Below are 27703 nucleotides of genomic sequence, written 5' to 3' on the forward strand. Positions count from 1 at the left end.
AAGGTAGAGACAACAATACATCATGCGAAGCAGCCACAACTGTCAGTAAGAGTGATTGAGTCTTTGAATGGAGAGATTGAGATAAAACGGTCCAGTTTGAGTGTTTTTTCCAGCTCGTTCGAGTCGCTAGCTGCAGCGAACTGAAAAGAGGAGTGACACAGGGATGTGTGTGCTTTGGGGACCTTTAACAGAATGTGACTGGCACAACGGCTGTAGTATGTGGAGGATGAGTGCTTCAGTAGGTATCTCAGGTGGAGGGAGTGAGGCTTTTATAAGAGGGTTTTATAAATAAGCATCAACCAGTGGGTCTTGCGACGAGTATACAGAGATGAAAGTTTTCCATAGAAGCAGTTTACGCTTCTCCTAAATCTCAAGCAAATCAAATGTAATTTGATTGGTCGAATACACATATTTAGCTGATTCAATTGCGGGTGTAGTGAAAAGCTTGTGTTCCTAGCTCCAACAGTGCCATAATATCTAAAAATACACAAATCTAAAAAAAGCAATAAAATGGAATTAAGAAATATAGAAATATTAGAACGAGCAATGTCTGAGTCCAGAGTCAGTATGTATGTATATATGTATGTATGTATGTATGTATGTACTGTGTATATATATACATATATATATATATATATATATATATATATATATGGACAGTATATGGATAGAATATATAGTATAGCTGAAGAATACATAGGATAGAATAGTATATGTACAGCAATAGTTAAATTAGGATAGGCCTTGAGTAGAATACAGTATATACCTATGATGTGGGTAAAATAGTATGTAAACATTATTAAAGTGACTAGTGTCAATTAAAGTGATCAGTGTTCCATGTCTGTGCACAACACACACACACACACACACACACACACACACACACACACACACACACACACACACACACACACACTCCCTCTCTCTTCCCACTCTTGTGCTCCCATTGTTTATTCTATGTCAAGGGCCAGGCACTCTGTCTGACCACAGCTGAGAATAACACAAACAATAGATGAATAGGAGAGTGCTAGAGGGAGAAATAAGGGGGAGTGGTGGAGCTGGAGAAAAAGAAAGAGGGATGAGTATATATATCTGAACAACCTTATCAATCAGCCGTTATCTATCATCCATCCAATAGTTAGCTAATCACTCACTGGTAATGGGCTGTATTTGCCATTGCAAGGTCAGTGGATTGACAGGCAAAGAGCAATCCGCTAAGGAGTCTGTTTACATTGAGCAGATGTCAGAGAATGAACAGGAATTTCAATGCCTATTCTTTCGATACTCACTTTATTTCTCTCAAATATCGACATTCTTAATCTTTAAATTTATTAATATATGTTCTTGGACTGAATCACTTTCAAAGTATACATTATATCATTTAAATAAAGAAATTGATCCATATTCATTCATATCAATCCACACTCCACGTCATTAATCGAGTCCAAGGAGGAAGGATATGGAAACAGATTACGTTACGTACTGTAGTTCCGGGATCTGGGACTACTTTTCACATTGGAAAACATTGGAGAAGCGCAGTGATACCAAAGAGAAACGCACCGCAGACAGGTGCATGACGCAAAACAGAAACCCCAGTAGTAGAAGATTTGGCTATTTTTACAACTAAGAAACGCCGTCGGAAAACATTGGACAGCCTTTGTAATTGTACAGAATGACAATAAGGTAAGATACTAGTTATTGTAATGTAGTCACTGACACTGCACTTGTTGTAGCCAGAGCCATATTTAACATATGGTTAGCTACCTAGCTAGCTTTTAGTTCGCCAGTTAGGTAACATTAGCGTTGTTATCAAGCAAGCTAGAACTGTTAACTTACTAGCCAGGATTCATGCATGTTCATTGAATCTATCTATCATGATCGGCAATGTAGCTAGCTAGCTAGCTAGCATGTTCTGAACAGCATATTTGTAAACTGAAGTTTAGCTTGTTAGGTAGCCAATACAATCACGAATCAAAGAATATGTTCATGTCAAGTGATGACGAACGATAAAGGTTTCCATCCATCCAAGTCATGAAATATGCTTGGACTGCTGGCATCAATATAACGTTAATGTGTTGCTGCTACAATGGAATATGATCATGTTATTTATAACCGACAAATTAAAGTTAACTAACGTTAGTATGGCGAGTTCATTGATGAGGATTTGTGATCGGTGCCATGGCATGGATGATGGTGGTTACTAGGCTTTTCCACACATGCGCAGTGTACACTTGTTTGTAGACCCGCGGATATTTTATTTTTTATTGTTTTTAGGAACTCAGTTGGTCTTAACTTACTGAGTTAGCATAGTAGAAACACAAGGTGCAATTTCGAAATGTGGTTGTGCATCAGTAGTTTTCTCTTATGGCTGTCACAGATGGTCACTCAATTCGCCCATGTCAGCAAAACATTTTTAGATTGGTTCATTTGTCTACCCAGCTATCTAAACTTGTTGTAATCATGGTCAAATGAGCGACCAGGGGCCCTTATTCAGATATCACTCAGATATCATATTAACTTCAAACATTTCTCTACATCCTATGGCAACGTGTAGAATTGCAGGAAATTAGCTGAAAAACTGCTAGTGCTTAGTGGTGGGGAGTCAACTCCAAAATAATCGATTCCTTGACTATCTGCCCCATTCTCTGACATCTGCTCCGCTTGGAATCAACTCCAAAGATTCATTATTTTTGCAAAGGTGGAAACTATTTGCCATAGTCTACTTCGAGAACACAAACTCTTGCATCTTTCACAGTAAAAGAAAGAGCCAACTCCAAGGGAGAGAGTGATGGGTGGGAGCACAGCCAGGCATAGGTAGGTGTGTCGGCCACTAGGCTGACAGCCAGAACCGTGCATCAGTAATCAGAAGATGTAGGCTATCGCAATGCTGTATTTTGCCATTTCTTGTCTTGCAATGTCTCGCGCAAATTCATTGAAATAAGAGCTATCAGTGAGTAGGCTGAGCTATTCTACACTCAACATACCAAAGACCAAACACATACTAGCATTTTTCATAGCGAAGAGAAAGAGTAACAGGCAAGACAGCAAGGGACAGAGAGGATCGGGGCAGACAGTCAGAACCATGTGCATAGGTTATATTTTGGTAATCTGTATTCAGCAATGTCTTGTCTATTAATGCCTTGTAAATTCATCAAATGTATATAAAAGTATAGGGTGAGTATTGTTAAGCAGGACACCTGGCAAAGTGGGAGATGTAAGCTTTGTAATGGATATCCTATACATTTGTACAATAACAATCAATGCCTGTGTGTTATTGTGAAAATATGTGACTGATTAAAAAATTGGTTCAATGGGCATCATTGTGGGCGTGGCATTCCGTGTAATGACATGCCTCTAGAGGCATAATGGTAAGTCAAATGACATAGGGTTTCTGAGGTAATTGATGTTGAGGTTCTATTGTTTGTTTTTTCACTAAGAAAGGATATTCATTACATATTTTGTAATGGGATGTAAATCTAAATGACTGCACAGCCTTGATGGGCCCCATGGTGGACCGCACTATTTTAGAATAGTGACATTTTGACAGTATCCCTATCACCTACTGTCAAACTGGGACACTCCTCTAGGCCATGGTAATGCAGACAAAATATTTTGTTGATTATGAAATGCATGTTTTCTTAACACAAATCGATTTTCTAAATGGGACCAAATGTTTCATTTAATTTTCCTTAAGTCTGCTAACTTGCTAGCCTTATCAGGGTAGATTGCGCCACGTCATTCCATGGGGTCCATCAAGGCTGCACACAGCAGATATATCACAGAAATATTCTTGCTCCTACACGTCACCTAGTCCTTTTATAGGCTAAGTTGATGAGCAAAGGGGCAGCATCATGCTCATGTCAGTCCTCTAGAATGCAAATGCAGTCTTCCTAGTAGGACTCAGCAATAATGAGGTGGTGTGTGTGTGCGCATCCGTTTCAGCGTATTTTGGAGTCGAGCAAGAGGCGACTCCAACCACAGGAGTCGCGCACCACTAGTGCTTAGGGATTTAACCGAAGTGTCGGTTGTTTTTCTGTTTTTAAACAACTAGCTAATTATTTGAAAATCCTTTTTGTTTCTTTTTTTTCTGTCAATGTACTGCAGTTTCTGTAGAGAAATCGGATCATGTCTGAAATGTACGATGTTTAATTTCCAACTGGCCAATGTTCTACATAGTTTAGTGCAGAAAACATGATAATTAACTACATTGACCTATAATCCATTGCGTGGCTGCTTGTCCGTTCTGTTTCTTTTATGCCTGCTACTAAGCTACAGATGAATGCAGGAGCAAGAGGGGATACACAGAGAGCAGTTGCATTACGGTATTGGTATTCAGCAGTCATAAGTCTGCCTTATTTACTCTGAACTACTAAAATAGTGATTTTTGTCAGACAGCGTAGGCAGCAGCTCTATAGAGATGATGACTTGGAATGAAATGATAGTAATCAAATAAAACAAATGTAAAGTACACAACTGAAATATTAAAGTCATGTGAATAACTGATGGTTAATCAGTGATAAGCAGTCACTACCATCATGGGAATTGTATTAATAGTTTTATTCTGTTACAGCATTCAAACCGCATAATGCGTAGTGCGTTTTAATTTAACAAAAATCCGCCCCATGGCAAAATGAGTAGGTTTGCAAGAAATTTGTAATATAACCAAAAATATATATATATATATATTTTTTTGCTGTCAGGGGGGGGGTGCTAAAATGTTTTGCTTGCACGGTGGATGGGGAGGGCCCCAAGACAATTTCACAAAGGGCCCCAAATGGCAGACCCCCTGAGCCATGAACAAAGTTGCTCATCCCTCGGTCAGGTGCTTGCAGGGGGTGTGTGTGTGTAATTTTCATCCTTATTAGATGTTTAAAGTGCTGTGCATTACTTTACTGACACCGTTAAGTATTGATTTAGGTTTTGTTATTGCCGTTTGGTCTGAGTGCCTAGGATGGTTGTTTTAAGCCTATACAATGTAGCAACAAACAACACAACAAGTCTCAGTCTTCTGTACGTTGCTCCAGTGTGTTGGAAACAACTGCACGTTTCAATACTGAAATGAATGGTACCATCTTACTGGCTCCACCACACACTCTGCCTTTAACACCTGTTGGTTAAAGACCACAGTGTGACGGATGCTGTTGGATACTGTGTTCGTTTGGATCAGAGGCAGAGCCTGTTTCCTCAGTAGGGAGTGATGTGATGACATTTAAGTTCCCTCTAAGCTCCTTGGAAGGCTGTGGATTTATGGCGCTTTCCCCAGAATAGTATTTGGGATTTCAGAGAAAGTGGCATTTCTCGTTACCGTGTCTTACATGTCTGTGTGTTGGAATAGGTGTGGGAACCTGTGATGGGGCGTGTATGCCACTGTTTGTGTGCGGTGTGACGCCAGCATGCCAAAGAGAATGGGGCCTGCTGATCATAATTTAGTTGTTGAGCAGAGTGGTGTTCGTGGCAGCTAGTCTCTTGCATTGTGTGTGTGTCCAATGATATAGCCTGCTGTGACTCACCATTTGCTGACGTGACTGTCTGGCTCTGAGGGGACCTGCTGGAAGGAGAGCCAGGGAGTAAGGGGATGGATTAAGGATTTTGAGCAGAGAACAGGTCACTTTCACCAGAGTCTACAGCAGCAGAGAGGGAGAGGGCCCATCGCAGCACTTCCTTTTAAGAGCATTGGGCCAGTAACTGAAAGGCAGCTGGTTCGAATCCCAGAGCCGACTAGGTGAAAAAATCTGTCTGTACCCTTGAGCTAGGCACTTAACCCTAATTGCTCCTGTAAGTTGCTCTGGATAAGAGCATCTGCTAAATGACTCGAATGTCAAATGTAGCTGCCATTTAATAATAATACATGTAAAAACTATATTTTGTATAGCACCTTTCAATACAAGCAACAGTGCTTCACATCATAAAACACAACATATAAGTACCAACAAAGACAGGAGGAAGGACAAAGAAACTAGATGGATAATTAAAAATGTTGTAAAAATGTCTTCAGCAGGGATTTAAAAAGGCACTGAATCTGCAAGCCAGATCTCCTGCTCTGGTGACTCAGAGGGCTCACACACACACAGGGCACTCCCAGCCCACACAGCAGGATCTTCATTGTGTAAAGTGTAGGTAAACACAGGATAGCCTCGCCTTAAAATCTGCCCATCCATCTCTCGTTTATCTTGCTTTCTTCCAGAATTGTCTTTAAGAATGTAGAAAAGGGATACATTTGCGCTATAAATGTGTAATACCAATCCAACAAATGACTGTAGCCTACATGTTGCCCTGTACCCCCGAAGCAGGAAAAACACAAGGACTAGTCTAGGACTTCTCTGGCCATCCTCCAAACCACCAATTGATTTCTCAAGTCCCAAATATCCTCCTCATATGCTGATACTCCCTGTCTGGATGAATGACTGCTTTGTTGCCATGGTGGTTGGCCTGATATGCTTGGCTGGCTGGCTATAGCTATTATGCTAATGTAGTCTGTTTATGAGGAGGTGATAGTGGGGCTGTTTACTGTGAATGAATGGTCTCTAGGAAGTTGTATCAGAAGAGCGAGCCTCCTGCTGTTTAATCATTTCAAGGTGGTCGTGTTGTTGCCGCAACGTTTGTTTTCCAACAGTGTCTGTTTCCATGAAGCTGTCGTCTGTTACCATGGTATAGTTGCCGGGAGTGATTGTCACAGTTCAGCAAGCTAAACAGGTTTGTAAAAGGTCTCCTGGTGTTGTAAAATGCATCTGGAAAACGTAAAGTTGTGTGTGCTTTTTAAAATGTTTCTGTGTGACCTGTCCCCACATCACTTCCGGTCAACAAGTCTGGCTGTCGCTGATTACAACTTCAATAGGCTAAGTACTGTTTGTTAACATGGACACTGTGTTACTAGGGCCCAGGGGCGCTGTAGTGTTTTTGTCATAGTGATTAGAGAACATGACTTGATGGCTCAAAGGAATGGCAAACAAACATCTTCTAGGCCACACAGCTCATAAGACTTGAGTGAGCTTTCCTCCCAATCCAAGATTAAGAGACGACACTGTCTCCGGGGGAAACGGTCTCCATGGGTAACCAACTAGGTGTTCTTTAGGCCTGTGATGAGGTAACTGTGTTTGTCTGTAAGCTCTATCTTTACTCGCTGTGATATGAGTCGGGGTATGAACTGATAGGGACACTACTGTGTGAGAGTTGTGTTATCGAGTGGGGATTTTCTACTGACTGCATTGGCTGCAGAAGGGTTTCTCTTTCACTCACACATGATTTTAGGCTTCGTTATTCATTCACCAGATAGCCTAACACCTGTTGATTTGTCCTTGCAAACGCACATACAAACATACACACAAGCATGGGTAATTCTCACACAGCTGACATTTGACCCAAAGAATGTTGTGTTATTTTTCATGACATTTCCTCTTGGATCACTGAGATATTTATATTATTATTATTAGGATACATTTTTTGATCAGATATGCATTTTACCACAATTTCCACAACTACCAATTCAAAAACTTTCCTTATTGCAACCGTTTTAAAAGTCCCAAAAAGTTGTACGCAAATCTATTTCTAATACTTTGTAACATTGCTCCCCTAATGACAAGGCCTGAGTTAAACATCACACTGAAAATAAAAATATTACAAATGTAATTTCTCATTACAGTAACAAAACTTTTTAAAGGTTTTTGTCATCACTTATATATACAGTGTTATTTATGAGTTGTATTTATGCACATATATCTGGATGAAGATTAAGACGAAATTGCTTAAAGTATACATTTTCTTTTTCCTAATCTCCTCAATATCGGTGCATTACGGTAATGATACGCAGGTTACGGAGATGAGACTACATGTTTCGCTAGTGAATAGTTTAACTGTATTGATTTCTATCAGAGATTCAGTAACTCAACAAATCATCAGTGCCATTTGTTAATCCCAAATGACTTGCATAATACTAAAATCACTGATCGTAATGCAATTAACTAAAATACCCTTTATTTCAGAGTAAGTATAAGTACTTGTATGCATGTATTTTCAAAAGCGGACTTAAAAGTAACAGTGACAGGTAATATTGGTGTATTAGGTTGTGGATATTTGTGACTCACCATCTGGATTCGGTCCGATGGAGAAACATTTTGAAACGTAAAAAAAAAAAAATTGGGATAAAGGTAGAGACTCTGAGCCTGAACAATGGTATATGATACCCAGGGTAAGTAATTCTGCTTTGAAAGTTAAACTTGTAACCCCACTTTTGAGAAAATGGCCCTTTTTAGTGTTTTGGTTCACTTACTGGAGAGCTCTTCTTTGTCGACACCCATTCAGCATCATTCACATCCTCTTAAGCCTTAGCCCCACCCGTCACTTTCATGATTCACATGTGAGGCCATGTGCGAAACAGAGTAGTGTAGTAAACAACCAAAGATTTCAAGACTGAAAGTAGTAGCCTTCAATAAGGAAACTCCAGGTAAAAATACAGTCTTGGCCTATATCCTGATCTGACTTTGGTGCAGGTCTTCACATTACCGTCTGTAGTAAACACACACTATATAAAATCTGTTTTTGTCACATGCACAGGATACAGAAGGTGGAAATGATACAGTGAAATGGTTACTTGCATATTTGTATAGTAGCAATATCAAAAACAAACTGTCCCCAAAAATATATTTTAATAATTAGATAATGCTTACCCAGACTAGAGGTCGACCGATTATGATTTTACAACACCGATACCGATCATTGGAGGACCAAAAAAAGCCGATACCAATTAATCGTCCGATTTTTAAATAAAAAAATATATATTTAAAATATATATTTGTAATAGAGGTCGACCGATTATGATTTTTCAATGCCGATACCCGATTATTGGAGGACCGGGAAAAAAGCCAATACCGATTAATCAGCCGATTATTTTTATTTATTTTATTATTAATTAATTAATTTGTAATAATGACAATTGCAACAATACTGAATGAACACTTATTTTAACTTGATATAATACATCAATAAAATCAATTTAGCCTCAAATAAATAATGAAACATGTTCAATTTGGTTTAAATAATGCAAAAACAAAGTGTTGGAGAAAGTAAAAGTGCAATATGTGCAATGTAAGAAAGCTAACGTTTAAGTTCCTTGCTTAGAACATATGAAAGCTGGTGGTTCCTTTTAACATGAGTCTTCAATATTCCCAGGTAAGAAGTTTTAGGTTGTAGTTATTATAGGAATTATAGGACTATTTCCCTCTATAACATTTGTATTTCATTAACCTTTGACTATTGGATGTTCTTATAGGCACTTTAGTATTGCCAGTGTAACAGTATAGCCTCCGTCCCTCTCCTCGCTCCTCCCTGGGCTCGAACCAGGAACACAACAGCCACCCTCGAAGCAGCTTTACCCATGCAGAGCAAGGGGAACAACCACTCCAAGTCTCAGAGCGAGTGACGTTTGAAACGCTATTAGCGCGCACCCCGCTAACTAGCTAGCCATTTCACATTGGTTACATAAGCCTAATCTCGGGAGTTGATAGGCTTGAAGTCATAAACAGCGCAATGCTTGACGCACAACGAAGAGCTGCTGGAAAAACGCATGAAAGTGCTGTTTGAATGAATGCTTACGAGCCTGCTGGTGCCTACCACCGCTCAGTCTGACTGCTCTATCAAATCATAGACTTAGTTATAACATAATAACACACAGAAATACGAGCCTTAGGTCATTAATATGGTCGAATCCGGAAACTATCATCTCGAAAACAAAACGTTTATTCTTTCAGTGAAATACGGAACCGTTCCGTATTTTATCTAAGGGGTGGCATCCATTAGTCTAAATATTCCTGTTACATTGCACAACCTTCAATGTGATGTCATAATTACGTAAAATTCTGGCAAATTAGGCGGCCCAAACTGTTGCATATACACTGACTCTGCGTGCAATGAACGCAAGAGAAGTGACACAATTTCACCTGGTTAATATTGCCTGCTAACCTGGTTTTCTTTTAGCTAAATATTCAGGTTTAAAAATATATACTTCTATGTATTGATTTTAAGAAAGACATTGATGTTCATGGTTAGCTACACATTGGAGCAACGATATGCACCGCATCGATTATATGCAACGCTGGATAATATCTAGTAATATCATCAACCATGTGTAGTTAACTAGTGATTATGATTGTTTTTTATAAGTTAAGTTTAATGCTAGCTAGCAACTTACCTTGACTTACTTCATTCGCGTAACAGTCCTCGTGGAGTGCAATGAGAGGCAGGTGGTTAGAGCGTTGGACCAGTTAACTGTAAGGTTGCAAGATTGGATCCACGAGCTGACAAGGTGAAAATCTGTCGTTCTGCCCCTGAACGAGGCAGTTAACCCACTGTTCCTAGGCCAGTTAACCCACTGTTCCTAGGCCAGTTAACCCACTGTTCCTAGGCCAGTTAACCCACTGTTCCTAGGCCGTCATTGAAAATAAGAACATGTTCTTAACTGACTTGCCTCGTTAAATAAAGATTAAATAAAGGTGTAAAAAAACTTGAAATCGGCCCTAATTAATCGGCCATTCCAATCGGCCATTCCAATCGGTCAACCTCTAATTTGTAATAATGACAATACTGAATGAACAATGAACACTTTATTTTAACTTAATACATACATCAAATCAATGTAGTCTCAAATAAAGAATGAAACATGTTCAATTTGGTTTAAATAATGCAAAAACAAAGTGTTGGAGAAGAAAGTAAAAGTGCAATATGTTTAACTTGTTAAGGCTGGGGGCAGTATTGAGTAGCTTGGATGAATAAGGTGCCCAGAGTAAACTGTCTGCTACTCAGGCTTGATTACCAACAACGACGAGACGGCCTACAGGGAGGAGGTGCGTGCCCTCGGAGTGTGGTGTCCGGAAAGTTAAATAACCTCTCACTCAATGTCAACAAAACAAAGGACAGTAATGGAGAAGGTGGAAAGTAAATGTTTTTTATTCGATTTTTTATGTTCCTCGGCGTACACATCACGGACAAACTGAAATAGTCTACCCACACAGACAGCGTGGTGAAGAAGGCGCAACAGTCCTGTCGGACTGTATCACCACCTGGTACGGCAACTGCACAACCCTCAACCGCAAGGCTCTCCAGGGGGTGGTGCGGTCTGCACAAAGAATCACCGGGGGCAAACTACCTTCCCTCCAGGACACCTACAGCACCCAATATCACAGGAAGGCCAAAAGGATCATCAAGGACAACAACCACCCGAGCCACTGCCTGTTCACCCTGCTATCATCCAGAAGGCGAGGTCAGTGCAGGTGCATCAAAGCTGGAACCGAGAGACAGAAGCTGTTTTTCAATCTCAAGGCCATCAGACTGTTAAACAGCCATCACTAGCAAAGAGGCTTTTGCCAACATACAGACTCAATTCTTTGGCCACTTTAATAAATTGACTTCATAATGGTATCACTAGTCACTTTAAATAACAACACTTTAATAATGTTTACATATCCTACAATGCTCATCTCATATGTATATACTGTATTCTATACTATCTACTGCATCTTGCCTATGCCGCACCGCCATCGCTCATCCATATATTTATATGTACAGATTCTTATTCATCCCTTCACATTTGTGTGTGTAAGGCAGTCATTGTGAATTTGTTAGATATTACTACATTGTCTGAACTAGAAGCACAAGCAATATTGCTACACTCGCATTAACATCTGCTAACATGTGACCGATAAAATGTGATTTGATTATATTGTTCTATATTGAGTTCTGTTGCTACATTATTGACTTTGACGTGGTGCGACTGCTAGCATGAAAAACCTATTTTCAATTGGTAATAAATAGTCATTAATACACGTTGTATGCTATCATGTGCATATATCAACACATTAATCTCCTATGTATATTAAGTATGATCAACTGAGGTACCACTAAAAATATCAGAAATGTTATTATCAGAGTCAAAGTTTTTTTGCAGCTTTGAAATTGGCCACTAGTTCGAACTGTCCATAACTTAATAATAAAACACCTGATTGGCTTAGAATAACTGGTTGAAACATTAAATAGCAGAACATTTGTCTTTTTCTACTTTGAATCCAAAGATGGAAGTGGTCTTAATGGGTACACTTAACTGCTGCTCATTCAAATACACTGAGGTCAAATGCTGCTGCCAGCCCCCCCTTCTACTCCCTGAGGAGCTAGGCATGTCATGGGTTTACTTTCAAGACAATAACACTCTTATAGTGTGTGTGTGTTTGTGAGAGAAGCCAAGGAAGGGCAATATTTACAGTATGTAGAGCAGCAGCCATGGTCACGTTGCCATGATTATTGCATGAGAACAGTTGGTGCTTCAGAGTTTTATCCCTCTTTCTTCCTCCTTCACACACCCCCAGTTTTCTTTCTTTCTCCCACTCGCTCCCTCTCTTGCTCTGATGATCTGTTCTTCCTCCATCTCTCTTCAATCTCTTTTCTCATTGTATCTCTCTCCATCCTGACCTCCCTCTCTTGTTCTATCAGTTTTGATCCTGACTGCACGGTGCAAGAATAGGTCATGTGAGTGTCTTCTGTTATGTTTGTTTTCTATAAGGAAGAGGTGTGTTCATGAGAGAGAGGCTGTTGCTCCAGTAGTTCTACTGCTTCACATGGAGAAGAGTTAAGCTCTTATTGTGTGCTCTGTCTAGTGTCTGTAAATGTGTTTGAACTGACCCCTCCTTACTAGGGAAGGGAAAGACTGATTACGAAGGGATGTACTGATGCTGGCTACCTTGCTACATGGAATTGAAGACCAAACTGAACATACAGGAACTCTTCTGCCACTCTTGGATTCAAAAAGGAGTTAACTAAAGGGGGACTAATCTTTGGGACATTAGTGTGAGTGAGTTACTGGGTCAGACAGGTAATTTGTCTGTGTTTTCTCCTTCCAGAGTCTGCTAGTATCTGATCTCCCTCCTTTCCCAGAGTGGTTGTCTACACCAACACACACCTTATTCATTCTGCTCTCCTCCGGCATGTCAGGTAAGGGCTCCCATCCCTCGATCCCTCCGTCCTCTCCCTTTTCTTTCCCTTACGCTTCCCCTTTCTGATAGTGCTTTAGATTATCCTTCTGCCAGTTTCTCCTATCATTTTCCATTCAGTCTTTCTCTCAAACTTCTCTGTCAGGGTTTGATTTTCCCCCTGTCAGTCTATTCTCACCTCGCCCCTTTCCCTTCGTTTCCTCTCTTGTCCTTCTATTTTCTTTGTCCCTCACATTATTTGACTCACAATCAGTTTATCATCACAGTACCTCATTTTCTTATTCTATCTCCCTCTTCTCTCATTCCTTCCCCCCTCTGTGTTCCAGGTGGTTACGCTCCAGCCCCTGGGGGCCCCTTCTCAGCCCTGACCTCCAGTATGTGGCCCCAGGACATCCTGGCCAAGTACTATCAGGTACAGACTGACCTGACATCTTTGTACTGCTAGGTTAACACTGAGGAGAGGGAGCCTCTAGCTTAGTACTGTGGTTTTCTATGCTATTTCTGGATTTATTGAATGTGAATGTTTTTACCACACCTGCCCATTAACTCTTAGTGTTTACTGTGATTTATCTTGTACTTTAATATAATATGTCATGGGACTTGTTGTATGGCTCTTATTGTCTCCGTTTACAGAAGGACCCAACAGAGGAGGCAGGACTGCAGTATGATGAGTTTGGCTTCAGGCTGGACAGTGATGGTAAGAAGAAAACATAGGACTCAAACCTTCAACATCACAGATGTATCACTCATTGCAATGCATCAATTTGAATGTGGTTTGCTTCTTTTAAATGATATCGGTCTTTACTCACCCAGCAATAGCAGTCATTCAGTAGATTAAGAGTTGACTACCGTGGTGTGTTGCAATCAGCCCTCTCTTTTCCCTGGATCAAAACACAGTTGAGTTTGTTCCTTGTTGCACCAAGTCATAAGCATTGATTTAGGGAAAACTACTCCACAGATGGTAACCACTGGCCTGTCTTTGACTTCGCCATCTATTTTTATCTCCATAGTTGTGGCATCTTCCCTAAATTGCGTCCACGAATCCACCATTGAAATTGTTAGAAAAAATATGACCCTCCAGTAATATAGATTACTATTGAAATAAAGCTGAAATGTGTTTTTCTCCATTGTAATGGACACAGTGCAACCTTTGGGAGGTAGGCTGCTGGTAGGCTTCGGCTGCGGTACAACAAAGCCAAGTCAGCCTGTGCTCATGGTTCTCACGGGAAGTGATATGATGGGCAACACAATGACTTACCTCATGATCATTCATGCCGCAAATGATGTGACGAAGTTCCTTGAATGTTCTTTCACGGGTGCTTTTCATTATCTTGATAGACAGTTGTGGTTTCTAGCTAAGTTACACCAATCAAAGCAGTGGAACGCGTAGAGAAGCAACTTTGGTTTTGACCACTACGGCTGCGGATTTGCAAAATATTATCATATGCAATTATTCCATTTATAAAATGGTCAGATACATTTTTATTTTTAGCTAGTCTTTATTAAAAATATATTATCCAATGGATGATGCATTTCTGGTAAAAAAGTTTTAAAAAGTGGAGGTGCAAAATCACGTTTCCACGCCCCATTTTAACTTGCTCCATGGCTCAGGTTGACAAGTGGACACAAGGCTGTTTGGCTCATCTCAGTCATGAAAATGAATAACACTGCACCTGTTTCTGATGAATAAACAGTGGCATGCTGGTTGGTGGTAACATCCAAATAAAACCCAGCCCTGAAATGTAACGTAGGCTGAACATAATGTGTATGTCATATATCATAGGAAAAGACACCACATTTGCACAAAGTGGGCACTTCGGATTTGTCATTTCCCAACTATTCCATACGTTGACTACAACTGACTTATTGAATAAAATCGTTACGCAACATCATGGGTAAGCTCTGGCCATCGTCTTTCAGATTTTTTTCAGCCATAGCTGTACAGTTACAGTATGCAACGTGTGACCGATCAATTCAATACCTGTGATCAATTCACAGGCATTGAATTGGGGCCTCCCGAGTGGCACAGCGGTCTAAGGCACTGCATCTCAGTGCTAGAGGTGTCACTACAGATCCTGGTTCGATTCCAGGCTGTATCACAACCGGTCGTGATTGGGAGTCCCATAGGATGGCGCACAATTGGACAGTGTCATCCGGGTTAGGGTTTAGCTGGGTGAAAGGCAGTCATTGTAAATAAGAATTTGTTCTTAACTGTCTTGCCTAGTTAAATAAAGGTAAAAAAGTGACTTGCACTGCTTGCTGAAATCCTATTGCCCTGTTGCTGATACTGTAGACGTAGTCCACTGTAAAGGAACTGAGACACAGCTGAACACTGGGGCTGTTGTTGGGCCCATGTCTAATGGGTTAAAACGGGGGAAGCAGACCTTAGTGGTGGAGGAGGAGAAATCATTAAAACGGGGGAAGCAGACAGTGCCAAAGTAACAGGAATGCAGGAGTATAACCCTGAACAACGATAACTGAAGTTGAACACCATCTCTCTCCCCCTCCAGATGGAGTAGAGCCAGAGCCGAGGCCAGAGCCCCAGAGAGAGGACCCCCAGCAGAGGCTGCGCTGGCAGGCCCACCTGGAGTTCACCCACAACCACACCGTAGGAGACCTGACCTGGGACCTCATCTCCCCGTCCTGCCCCGCTCTGAACGCCTCCGCTCCCTGGTGCTGGGGGGCATACCACACAGCATGAGACCACAGGTAAGGGGGCCTAGAGGGGGGTTTTAACAAAGGGAAAAGGCAGAATGAGACCACAGACCAGTAAGGGGAGATAAAGTGGTCAAAAGGCCAACTCCTCCTACGGTGTATAACCTGATTCAGAGATGTCTTGTAGAGGTCGACCGATTAATCGGAATGGCCGATTTAATTAGGGCTGATTTTCCAAGTTTTCATAATCTGTAATCGGCATTTTTGGACACCGATTACATTGCACTCCACAAGGAGACTGCGGTGCAGTCTGACTACCTGTTATGCGAGTGCAGCAAGAAGCCAAGGTAAGGTGCTAGCTAGCATTAAACGTATCTTATGAAAAACAATCACTAGTTAACTACACATGGTTGTTGATATTACTAGTTTATCTAGCTTGTCCTGCGTTGCATATAATCAATGCAGTGCCTGTTCATTTATCATTGAATCACAGCCTACTTCGCCAAACGGGTTATTTAACAAGCGCATTCGCGAAAATAGCACAATAGTTGCACCAATGTGTACCTAACCATCAATGTCTTTCTTAAAATCAATACACAAGTATATCTTTTTAAACCTGCATATTTAGTTAATATTGTCTGCTAACATGAATTACTTTTAACTAAGGAAATTATGTCACTTCTCTTGCATTCTGTGCAAGCAGAGTCAGGGTATATGCAGCAGTTTGGCCCACCTGGCTCGTTGCGAACTGTGTGAAGACCATTTCTTCCTAACAAAGACCGTCATTCATTTGCCAGAATTGTATATAATTATGACATAACATTGAAGGTTATGCAATGTAACAGCAATATTTAGACTTATGGATGCCACCTGTTAGATAAAATACGGAACCGTTCCGTATTTCACTGAAAGAATAAACGTTTAGTTTTTTCGAAATAATAGTTTCCGGATTTTACCACATTAATGACCTAAGGCTCGTATTTCTGTGTGTTTTTATATTATAATTAGGTCTATGATTGATATATTGATATATATATATATATATATATATATATATATCTCAAAGGTATTGTCTTTTTTTGGTCCTCCAATAATCAGTATCGGCGTTAAAATCATAATCGGTCGACCTCTAGTCTGTTGTCTGACTGCCCCCCTGGTCGTGCTAGTTGTGGATGCGTCTGTCTGGAGCTCTGCAGAAGAAAAGGACTACAGAGATCTCCTACAAAGAGATCGTTAAGAACTGCACCAACGACGAGACCACTGCTGCCAAACAGGTACTGGATGCTGAGGTACTGTACATCCAGATGACTCCAGGTGGAGGGGTGGAATGGTACTGATGATGTAAGATGTTTCTCTCCCTTGATGAAAATCTGTGATTGAGGATCAAACATTGTTAACCTGTTTAAAAAATATAAGTGATTTATTAATGGTTGATTATTCATTTATAGATGCTAATAAATCTGTTAACTCTTACAACACATTGGTTGAAAACCAATATTTCCCCCCTCTCTTTGTCTTCCCTCTATCTCTCCACCCCTTCTCATCCCACTCCGTCCATCTCTTCCCCCTCTCTCAGATAGAGAAGGACCTGTTGCGGACCATGCCCTCCAACGCGTGTTTCTGCAGCCTGCAGAGTGTGGGTGTTCCCAGGCTGAGGCGGGTACTGCGGGGCCTGGCATGGCTCTACCCAGACATTGGCTACTGCCAGGGCACAGGCATGGTAAGGAGGACGTTCACTGTGCTCTATTGTGTAGTTACGGTCTATACACTTTCCTCTGGCTGGTAAAGACCTGGCATATTACCATCCAGGTTAATACACTTTCCTCTGGCTGGTAAAGACCTGGCATATTACCATCCAGGTTAATACACTTTCCTCTGGCTGGTAAAGACCTGGCATATTACCATCCAGGTTAATACACTTTCCTCTGGCTGGTAAAGACCTGGCATATTACCATCCAGGTTAATACACTTTCCTCTGGCTGGTAAAGACCTGGCATATTACCATCCAGGTTAATACACTTTCCTCTGGCTGGTAAAGACCTGGCATATTACCATCCAGGTTAATACACTTTCCTCTGGCTGGTAAAGACCTGGCATATGATCCAGGTCCCTTTCTGCACGTTTTAAATAGTATTTTAAATATTACTTTGATCTTGTGTTCTTGATTAACTCTTTAATCTAGGGAGTTTGTAATAACTCTACTGTAATTTCTATATGTTTATCTGCCCAGACCCTGTATTTTTGCTGCAACTGAATTGCCCAACGGGGACAATAAAGATCTAATCTATTCTGTTTCTTTTCTCCACGCTCTCCCCATCCCCAGGTGGTGTCATGTCTGTTGCTGTTCCTGGAGGAGGAGGACGTGCTGTGGATGATGTGTGCCCTGATCGAGGACCTGCTGCCACCCTCCTACTTCTCCTCCACCCTGCTGGGGGTCCAGACAGACCAGAGGGTCCTCAGACAGCTCATAGTCCAGTATCTACCAAGCCTGGACAGGCTTCTGCAGGAGCACGACATTGGTGAGAGAGATGGGGGGTTCTTTACACTTTAACACTCGTCTTATCCTACTTTGCTGGTAACTACTATGGAGGAAAATGAACTGTGGTTGTCTCACACATAGCTAACTAAGCTAAGATTGAATGCACTAGTGTAAGTCACTCTGGATAAAAGCGTCTGCTAAATGACTAGGATGTTAATGTAAAAATGTGAATAGGGATCTAGGGGAGCTACAGGGAAACTGCAATAAGGCTTTTAAAGTCTGGTGTTTAGAGGCCACAAACATTGCTAAGAATGTCAGGTGTAGTGTAGGAGACCAACCTGCCTGTGTGTCCTAACCCTTCCCTTCGTCTCCTCTCCTCCCCCAGAGTTGTCTCTGATCACGCTGCACTGGTTCCTGACATCGTTTGCCAGTGTGGTGGACATCCGCATCCTGCTGAGGATCTGGGACCTGCTGTTCTACCAGGGTTCTGTGGTCCTCTTCCAGGTCACACTGGGCATGCTCAAGATCAAGGTGGGATAGTTGTTTCTCATTGGCTGGCTGGTTGCTGGTTTGATTTTAAACCAACCCCTACTCCCTAGACCTGTGTAGATCAGAAAGGATTGGATTGGTATTGAAAATCCTACAGTAATAACTCCACCACTTTTTCTTACATCTATCTAACCCTTTCAGATCTAGAGGCCTACAAGTGTCTTGGGGATTTGGGATTGGTCATTCCCCTGTTTAACCCTCTCCTCTCCCCCTACAGGAGGTTGACCTTCTCCTCTCTCCCCTACAGGAGGAGGAGCTGGTGTCCTCTGAGAACTCTGCGTCCATCTTCAACACGCTGTCCGATCTGCCCAGCCAGCTGGGTGACGGGGCTGCAGTACTGGGGGAGGCCATGAGGCTGGCGGGGGCGCTGTCCCAGGACACACTGGAGGCCCAGAGGAACAAACACCTGGCTTACATCCTCAATGAGCAGGCCCAGCTCAACACCAACAACTCCCACACACTCAACAACAACCTGAATAAAGTGAGTGGTCTGATAGAAGTGTGTGTGTGTGTGTGATAGCATGTCTAACCAGAGTGTGTCTATAGGTTGTGAGGAGACAGTCGCTACGTAGGAAGTCCACTCTGAGCTCTCTGTTGTGGGGTGAGGACGAGGCGGAGGCTCTCAAGTCTAAGAACATCAAGCAGACAGAGCTGGTAGCAGCGCTCCGAGAGGCCATCACCCGCACCGCTGAACACTTCCACTGTCTGGACCCCCGACACACCAGCACTGTGAGTCTCACTACTGAATCATATAGCTGTCTGGACCCCCAACACACCAGCACTGAGTCTCATATAGCTGTCTGGACCCCCAACACACCACTGTGAGTCTTACTACTGAATCATATAGCTGTCTGGACCCCCAACACACCAGCACTGTGAGTCTTACTACTGAATCACTGTGACACACCAGCACTGTGAGTCTACTGAATCATATAGCTGTCTGGACCCCCAACACACCAGCACTGTGAGTCTCACTACTGAATCATATAGCTGTCTGGACCCCCAACACACCAGCACTGTGAGTCTCTGAATCATATAGCTGTCTGGACCCCCGACACACCAGCACTGGAATCATATAGCTGTCTGGACCCCCAACACACCAGCACTGTGAGTCTCACTACTGAATCATATAGCTGTCTGGACCCCCAACACACCAGCACTGTGAGTCTTACTACTGAATCAGATTACTGAATCGACTCAGTTTCACTGACCCCGCGTTTAAGAGAAGCTGCCTTGTAGTAAGAAGTAGCTGAGCTCTCCCTAAATACCATGCACAATGTCACCTTAGTCTATTTGGCATGGTGACAATGCTAGTTAGGGTTATCTTAGGGTTATCCTGGTTATCTTGTGGTCGCCTTGCTGATAATTTGCAGAAATCTGTGACTTTCTGGTCTCTGAGCTCAGTCGCTGGCCGTTAAGTCGCTGAATGTATGCATCTCTTGTCCTCCCCCATGCTGGTGCTGAAGACCTGGATGTCAATTTAAGGCAGCCCTCTGCCCCTCTCTGATTCAGAGGGGTTGGGTTAAATGCAAAGACACATTTCAGTTGAATGCATGGTTGTACAACTGACTAGGTTATCCCCCTTTCCCATGACTGATCTCCAGTAGATGGCTTTAGGTAGTGCCTGGTGTAATCGTGGCATGAGTCATATAATTGAATTCTTCCCCTGACAGAGCAGCACCGTGAGTCATGTTACCCAACAATGAGTCACTCGGTCATTAAATCAAATCACTGAATCAATGGTTCTTCACACTGCGACACAGTTAGGAAATAGTGGAGTCATTTTGATTGACATGTTTGATGCACAAGTCACTAGCACATTCTGAGCTAATTTGATTAGATTAATCTATGTCCCTCCCCCTCTCGCCTTCTCTTCATCTTTCTCTCTCTCCCTCCCTCTGTCCCTCCTCTCAGGACCTGACTCCAGACTACTCCATGGAGAGCCACCAGAGAGACCACGAGAACTTCCTGGTTGTGTCTCGTAACCGACGGAGACGGGCCAAAGCCCTGTTGGACTTTGAGCGCCATGACGACGACGAACTGGGCTTCAGGAAGAACGACATCATCACAGTGAGTGGACAGAACACATACATGTAATGGAGTTAAGTGCTGTGATTTCACTCCACAGCTTTAAATGTTGCCATGTATTTGTGTAGTTCAATCCGTTGGTACGTTGTCAAGGAAGTTGGTCACGTGTGTTTGTGAACAGAGTAGCACTAGTTAGAGCCAGGTATGGTACAGGGACAGTGGGAAAGCTATACTGTTAACAGCACACTGACTTTGTTTTTGCAAACACAGCGTGTGAAATGTATGTGAAAACATATGTGTAAAAAAATGTAAAAAATAAGTGTTTTACAAAAGTGACTAACTCACTCCTCCATCTCATCCCTCTGTTTTTCTCTTTCTCCCTCAGATTTTTTCCCAGAAAGATGAGCACTGTTGGGTGGGAGAGCTCAACGGGCTGAGAGGTGAATGAAAACACCCCATCTCTGTCCCAATCTCCCCTCCACACGTCCTGTAGAATGTCCATCTCTGTCCCAGTCTCCCCTCCACACGTCCTGTAGAATGTCCATCTCTGTCCCAGTCTCCCCTCCACACGTCCTGTAGAATGTCCATCTCTGTCCCAGTCTCCCCTCCACACGTCCTGTAGAATGTCCATCTCTGTCCCAGTCTCCCCTCCACACGTCCTGTAGAATGTCCATCTCTGTCCCAGTCTCCCCTCCACACGTCCTGTAGAATGTCCATCTCTGTCCCAGTCTCCCCTCCACACGTCCTGTAGAATGTCCATCTCTGTCCCAGTCTCCCCTCCACACGTCCTGTAGAATGTCCATCTCTGTCCCAGTCTCCCCTCCACACGTCCTGTAGAATGTCCATCTCTGTCCCAGTCTCCCCTCCACACGTCCTGTAGAATGTCCATCTCTGTCCCAGTCTCCCCTCCACACGTCCTGTAGAATGTCCATCTCTGTCCCAGTCTCCCCTCCACACGTCCTGTAGAATGTCCATCTCTGTCCCAGTCTCCCCTCCACACGTCCTGTAGAATGTCCATCTCTGTCCCAGTCTCTCCCTCCACATGTCCCTGTAGAATGTCCATGTCCATCTCTGTCCCAGTCTCCCCTCCACACGTCCTGTAGAATGTCCATCTCTGTCCCAGTCTCCCCTCCACACGTCCTCCCAGTAGAATGTCCATCTCTGTCCCAGTCCACACGTCCTGTAGAATGTCCATCCCCTCCACACGTCCTGTAGAATGTCCATCTCTGTCCCAGTCTCCCCTCCACACGTCCTGTAGAATGTCCATCTCTGTCCCAGTCTCCCTCCACACGTCCTGTAGAATGTCCATCTCTGTCCCAGTCTCCCCTCCACACGTCCTGTAGAATGTCCATCTCTGTCCCAGTCTCCCCTCCACACGTCCTGTAGAATGTCCATCTCTGTCCCAGTCTCCCCTCCACACGTCCTGTAGAATGTCCATCTCTGTCCCAGTCTCCCCTCCACACGTCCTGTAGAATGTCCATCTCTGTCCCAGTCTCCCCTCCACACGTCCTGTAGAATGTCCATCTCTGTCCCAGTCTCCCCTCCACACGTCCTGTAGAATGTCCATCTCTGTCCCAGTCTCCCCTCCACACGTCCTGTAGAATGTCCATCTCTGTCCCAGTCTCCCCTCCACACGTCCTGTAGAATGTCCATCTCTGTCCCAGTCCCAGTCCCTCCACACGTCCTGTAGAATGTCCATCTCTGTCCCAGTCTCCCCTCCACACGTCCTGTAGAATGTCCATCTCTGTCCCAGTCTCCCCTCCACACGTCCTGTAGAATGTCCATCTCTGTCCCAGTCTCCCCTCCACACGTCCTGTAGAATGTCCATCTCTGTCCCAGTCTCCCCTCCACACGTCCTGTAGAATGTCCATCTCTGTCCCAGTCTCCCCTCCACACGTCCTGTAGAATGTCCATCTCTGTCCCAGTCTCCCCTCCACACGTCCTGTAGAATGTCCATCTCTGTCCCAGTCTCCCCTCCACACGTCCTGTAGAATGTCCATCTCTGTCCCAGTCTCCCTCCACACGTCCTGTAGAATGTCCATCTCTGTCCCAGTCTCCCCTCCACACGTCCTGTAGAATGTCCATCTCTGTCCCAGTCTCCCCTCCACACGTCCTGTAGAATGTCCATCTCTGTCCCAGTCTCCCCTCCACACGTCCTGTAGAATGTCCATCTCTGTCCCAGTCTCCCCTCCACACGTCCTGTAGAATGTCCATCTCTGTCCCAGTCTCCCCTCCACACGTCCTGTAGAATGTCCATCTCTGTCCCAGTCTCCCCTCCACACGTCCTGTAGAATGTCCATCTCTGTCCCAGTCTCCCCTCCACACGTCCTGTAGAATGTCCATCTCTGTCCCAGTCTCCCCTCCACACGTCCTGTAGAATGTCCATCTCTGTCCCAGTCTCCCCTCCACACGTCCTGTAGAATGTCCATCTCTGTCCCAGTCTCCCCTCCACACGTCCTGTAGAATGTCCATCTCTGTCCCAGTCTCCCCTCCACACGTCCTGTAGAATGTCCATCTCTGTCCCAGTCTGAGTCCCCCTCCACACGTCCTGTAGAATGAATGTCCATCTCTGTCCCAGTCTCCCCCTCCACACGTCCTGTAGAATGTCCATCTCTGTCCCAGTCTCCCCTCCACACGTCCTGTAGAATGTCCATCTCTGTCCCAGTCTCCCCTCCACACGTCCTGTAGAATGTCCATCTCTGTCCCAGTCTCCCCTCCACACGTCCTGTAGAATGTCCATCTCTGTCCCAGTCTCCCCTCCACACGTCCTGTAGAATGTCCATCTCTGTCCCAGTCTCCCCTCCACACGTCCTGTAGAATGTCCATCTCTGTCCCAGTCTCCCCTCCACACGTCCTGTAGAATGTCCATCTCTGTCCCAGTCTCCCCTCCACACGTCCTGTAGAATGTCCATCTCTGTCCCAGTCTCCCCTCCACACGTCCTGTAGAATGTTGTAGTCCATGTTTTCCTAACACTCTGGGGAACCTTCTATCTCATGATCTGTTCTCTTACTCAAGGTTGGTTTCCAGCCAAGTTCGTAGAAATCCTCGATGAGCGGAGCAAAGAGGTTTGTCAGTGAATTATTGTGTAGTCAGTCTAGTAAAAACAGACTTACATTTGTCAGTGTTCTTTTAGTGGATATATCCAGTCTATGGGTTTGTCAATATTGTATGTATAACTGTTCTGCTGTCCCCAGTACTCTCTGGCGGGTGATGACTCGGTGACTGAGGCGGTGACAGACCTGGTCAGAGGGACGTTGTGTCCTGCCCTGAAGGCCATCTTCCAACACGGTTTGAAGAAACCCTCCATACTGGGAGGACCCTGCCACCCCTGGCTCTTCATAGAGGAGGTAGGAGACCGAGGGCTGGGTTCAGTGTCTCTGTCGGTGCCTTACCTGACTGTTCTCTCTGTTTTCTCCTCAGGCAGCCAGTAGAGAGGTGGAGAGGGACTTTAACTCGGTCTACTCCAGACTGGTGCTGTGTAAGACGTACAGGTAACTTAGACACACACAGACCTCTGTACCATATGAACAGCTAGGATTCCTACACAGTTGTCTTAGTTGTGTGGTGCAGTCCATCAGATCTCTCTCTCTCCCCCCAGATTAGATGAGGATGGCAAGGTTCTCACACCAGAGGAGCTGCTCTATAGAGTGAGTCCTTTTGTAAATGTTATCCTATAACAAGCCTGTTTACTTCCTCACACCCCGCCACTAAAGACTTCCACACCCCGCCACTAAAGACACCCCGCCACTAAAGACTTCCTCACACCCCGCCACTAAAGACTTCCTCACACCCCGCCACTAAAGACTTCCCCACACCCCGCCACTAAAGACTTCCCCACCCCCCCTAAAGCCACACTAAAGACTTCCCCACACCCCGCCACTAAAGACTTCCCACACCCCGCCACTAAAGACTTCCCCACACCCCGCCACTAAAGACTTCCCCACACCCCGCCACTAAAGACTTCCCCACACCCCGCCACTAAAGACTTCCCCACACCCCGCCACTAAAGACTTCCCCACACCCCGCCACTAAAGACTTCCCCACACCCCGCCACTAAAGACTTCCCCACACCCCGCCACTAAAGACTTCCCCACACCCCGCCACTAAAGACTTCCCCACACCCCGCCACTAAAGACTTCCCCACACCCCGCCACTAAAGACTTCCCCCACCCCGCCACTAAAGACCCCGCCACTAAAGACTTCCCCACACCCCGCCACTAAAGACTTCCCCACCCCGCCACTAAAGCCACTAAAGACTTCCCCGCCACTAAAGACTTCCCGCCACTAAAGCCGTCCCGCCACTAAAGCCGTCCCGCCACTAAAGCCGTCCCGCCACTAAAGACTTCTTCATTCCATCTCCAAGATCTGAAAGAACTGTGTAATATGGGACCTAGTTCTCTATTGAATGTACAGTATCTGGGCCTCCTGAGTGGTGCAGCGGACTAAGGCACTCCATCACAATGCTAGAGGCGTCACTACAGACCCAGGTTCAATCCCGGGCTAGACTGACTATACAATAATTCACTGACAAACCTCTGGGAGGCCCATGAGGCTGCGCACAATTGACCCAGTGCCGTCTAGGTTAGGGGAGGGTTTGGCTGGCTGGGATGTCCCAGGCCATGCGTCTGCACGCTGACTTCAGTCGCCAGGTGTACGGTGTTTCCTCCGACACATTGGTGCAGCTGGCTTTTGGGTTAAGCGAGCAATGTGTCAACAAGCAGTGTGGCTTGGCGGGGTCGTGTTTCAGAGTACACATGGATCTCGACCTTCAACTCTCCTGAGTCCGTACAGGAGTTGAAGCGATGGGACAAGACTGTAACTACCAATTGGATATCACAAAATTAGGGAGATAAAGGAGGAAAAAAGTACAATTTTAAAAAATGATGATACTTAGTATCTGCATTTCAGGTGCTTTCAAAGGGGGAATGAGGAACTGCCTAGTGGTAGGGGCTGATGGGCTGTGAAGGTTGACTGTTAGAAACATAGGCCTTAGGCTACAGACAGTTTTACACTGAATGTTTTGTTCATAAGCATTTGTTTCAGTGATGCTTCAGCGCCCTCCGTCTGTCTCTTTCAGGCGGTGCAGTCTGTAAATATGAGCCACGACTCTGCACACGCTCAGATGGACGTCAAGTTCCGCTCGCTCCTCTGCGTGGGCCTCAAGTGAGTCACACAGATTCTCTCACTCAGAGATCCTGGCTGGCCCTCTTATCAGTGAACACTCCCTAACCACATCTCTCTCACCCCACAGTGAGCAGGTGTTACACCTGTGGTTGGAGGTGTTGTGTTCCAGTATGCCTGCAGTGGAGAAGTGGTACCAGCCCTGGTCCTTCCTACGCAGCCCAGGATGGGTCCAGATCAAGTGTGAGCTCAGGTAAAAGATGGAGACAGATGTCCACGAGAGAGACTAGTGGGAGAGATTAAGAGAGAATGAGAAATAAAACAAAGGAGAGATTTGAGTGAAACTGTGAGATCACAAGTGAAAATGAATGCGAGAGCGACGCACACAAGACGGTGCCAGCAGACTATTACAAGATTAAATCACGCCATTCAAGCGTATTAACAGCTAGATTATTTTTGAAAGACTTAGAAGCCAGGATGAAGTGAAATGGATTTAAAATGGTGTATGTGTGGAAAGGATGGTGGTGTGGTTTTAAAACGGTGATGTTTCCTTAGGGTTCTCTCAAAGTTTGCCTTCAGTCTCTCTCAGGACTGTGAGCTGCCTGCCAAGAAAGAGGTATGTATGTATGTGTGTAAAACACACCCACCCACCCTGTGAACTCATACCTGTGTGTGGCTGAATTCTGCAAAACCATACTCAAAGAAGGGGTTGCAGATGTGTTGGTTGACCATTACCTCTTTAGTTGGGATCTCTAGGGAAACTCTGATCTCTGGTCAATGTAGTTGGTCTAGTTACTCAACTATGGGTTTAGGGACTAGAATAGGAAACTAGAGTTATCTAAACAACAAGCTGTTCCTGGTTCAGTTGTTGGACGTAGCTGGTGGTGGCTAGTGATGGTAGAATAGTGAACATTGGTGAAAACCATCCCAATGCGCACACCTCACCCATAACCCTTTGACCTCCATTGTGGACATTTTAAACTGCACCCAGCAACTGCTGTTCCTTATACACTTCCTTTAAACAAACAGCCTCTTTCTTTCACTCTTTATTCCCCCTTCCAGGAGAAAGATCAGAGGCCACTGAAGGAAGGAGTCCAAGACATGTTGGTGAAGCATCATCTCTTCAGCTGGGACATCGATGGCTAGAGACACACACCCAAAGCCTGCAAAAAACTCCCCTGCCCAACACATGCTGTGTGTCTACCAGAGTGATCTTTCTGTTTCTTTCATATTGACTGCTATGTCAGAACCCACTACTAGTGTTTCCATCACTACCTCTCACTAGGAAGTATTGTATTGTTCAGACATTTGATCATCATTCTACAAACACATTGATATGCATCGTGGTTTCCCTTCCTCGTCTCAACTAAACTGCATCCGAAGCCTTTCTACTGAGGATAGTACACTATAGGGGGCGTGTTCAGCAGGACGCAACTTTATGGAATGTTCAGATAGAAATAAGCATTGTAGAACAAACATGCCTCTGACATGTAGAATAAGGAATAACATCAGCTCTATTCATGGCATTTCTATCTGCAATGTTTGGCAACTTAACGTGGCCAGGGTATCATTTGAGACACCAAAAGACTTTCCATGTCTATCAACTAATTACATTTACTTTCTGAGCTTGCTAACAAATCAAAGGTATTTTGATGTGTCTATTAAGGAAGCAATTAGTATGTAACCAAGGTTGATAGTCCTGGCTGTCACCATGGCTGTTAGTTCTTGGGTGAAGCTACTGTGTATGTTGTCCACACCAGTGTTTGATACTTTAGATCAGGTGCAGAAGACTAGGAATATACAGAAAGTGCTGATTGTAGCATTCCTTAGGTACAGAGTAGTCAACTCTACTGTGCCATATGAAGTATTTCCTCAGACTCAAGGACTGGGGTGTGTCAC

General features: G+C 44.1%; 1 protein-coding gene across 1 annotated transcript; it reads left to right on the forward strand.

The window, feature by feature from the left end:
• The first annotated feature begins 1526 nt into the window (after positions 1 to 1526).
• On the forward strand, positions 1527 to 27300 carry sgsm3 (small G protein signaling modulator 3). Its single transcript, XM_042318573.1, is given in 22 exon segments — positions 1527 to 1683; positions 12882 to 12972; positions 13298 to 13383; positions 13605 to 13668; positions 15482 to 15607; positions 15610 to 15680; positions 16793 to 16900; positions 17203 to 17346; positions 17950 to 18145; positions 18491 to 18636; positions 18902 to 19135; positions 19201 to 19383; positions 20569 to 20724; positions 21068 to 21122; positions 23699 to 23748; positions 23878 to 24030; positions 24104 to 24174; positions 24282 to 24330; positions 25761 to 25846; positions 25935 to 26057; positions 26360 to 26420; positions 26867 to 27300. Coding segments are annotated over 21 exon segments (2253 nt in total). The 5' UTR covers positions 1527 to 1683; positions 12882 to 12965; the 3' UTR covers positions 26951 to 27300.
• Positions 27301 to 27703: the final 403 nt, after the last annotated feature.

Source organism: Oncorhynchus tshawytscha, unplaced genomic scaffold, assembly GCF_018296145.1.
Source record: "Oncorhynchus tshawytscha isolate Ot180627B unplaced genomic scaffold, Otsh_v2.0 Un_contig_3121_pilon_pilon, whole genome shotgun sequence".
NCBI lineage: Eukaryota > Metazoa > Chordata > Actinopteri > Salmoniformes > Salmonidae > Oncorhynchus > Oncorhynchus tshawytscha.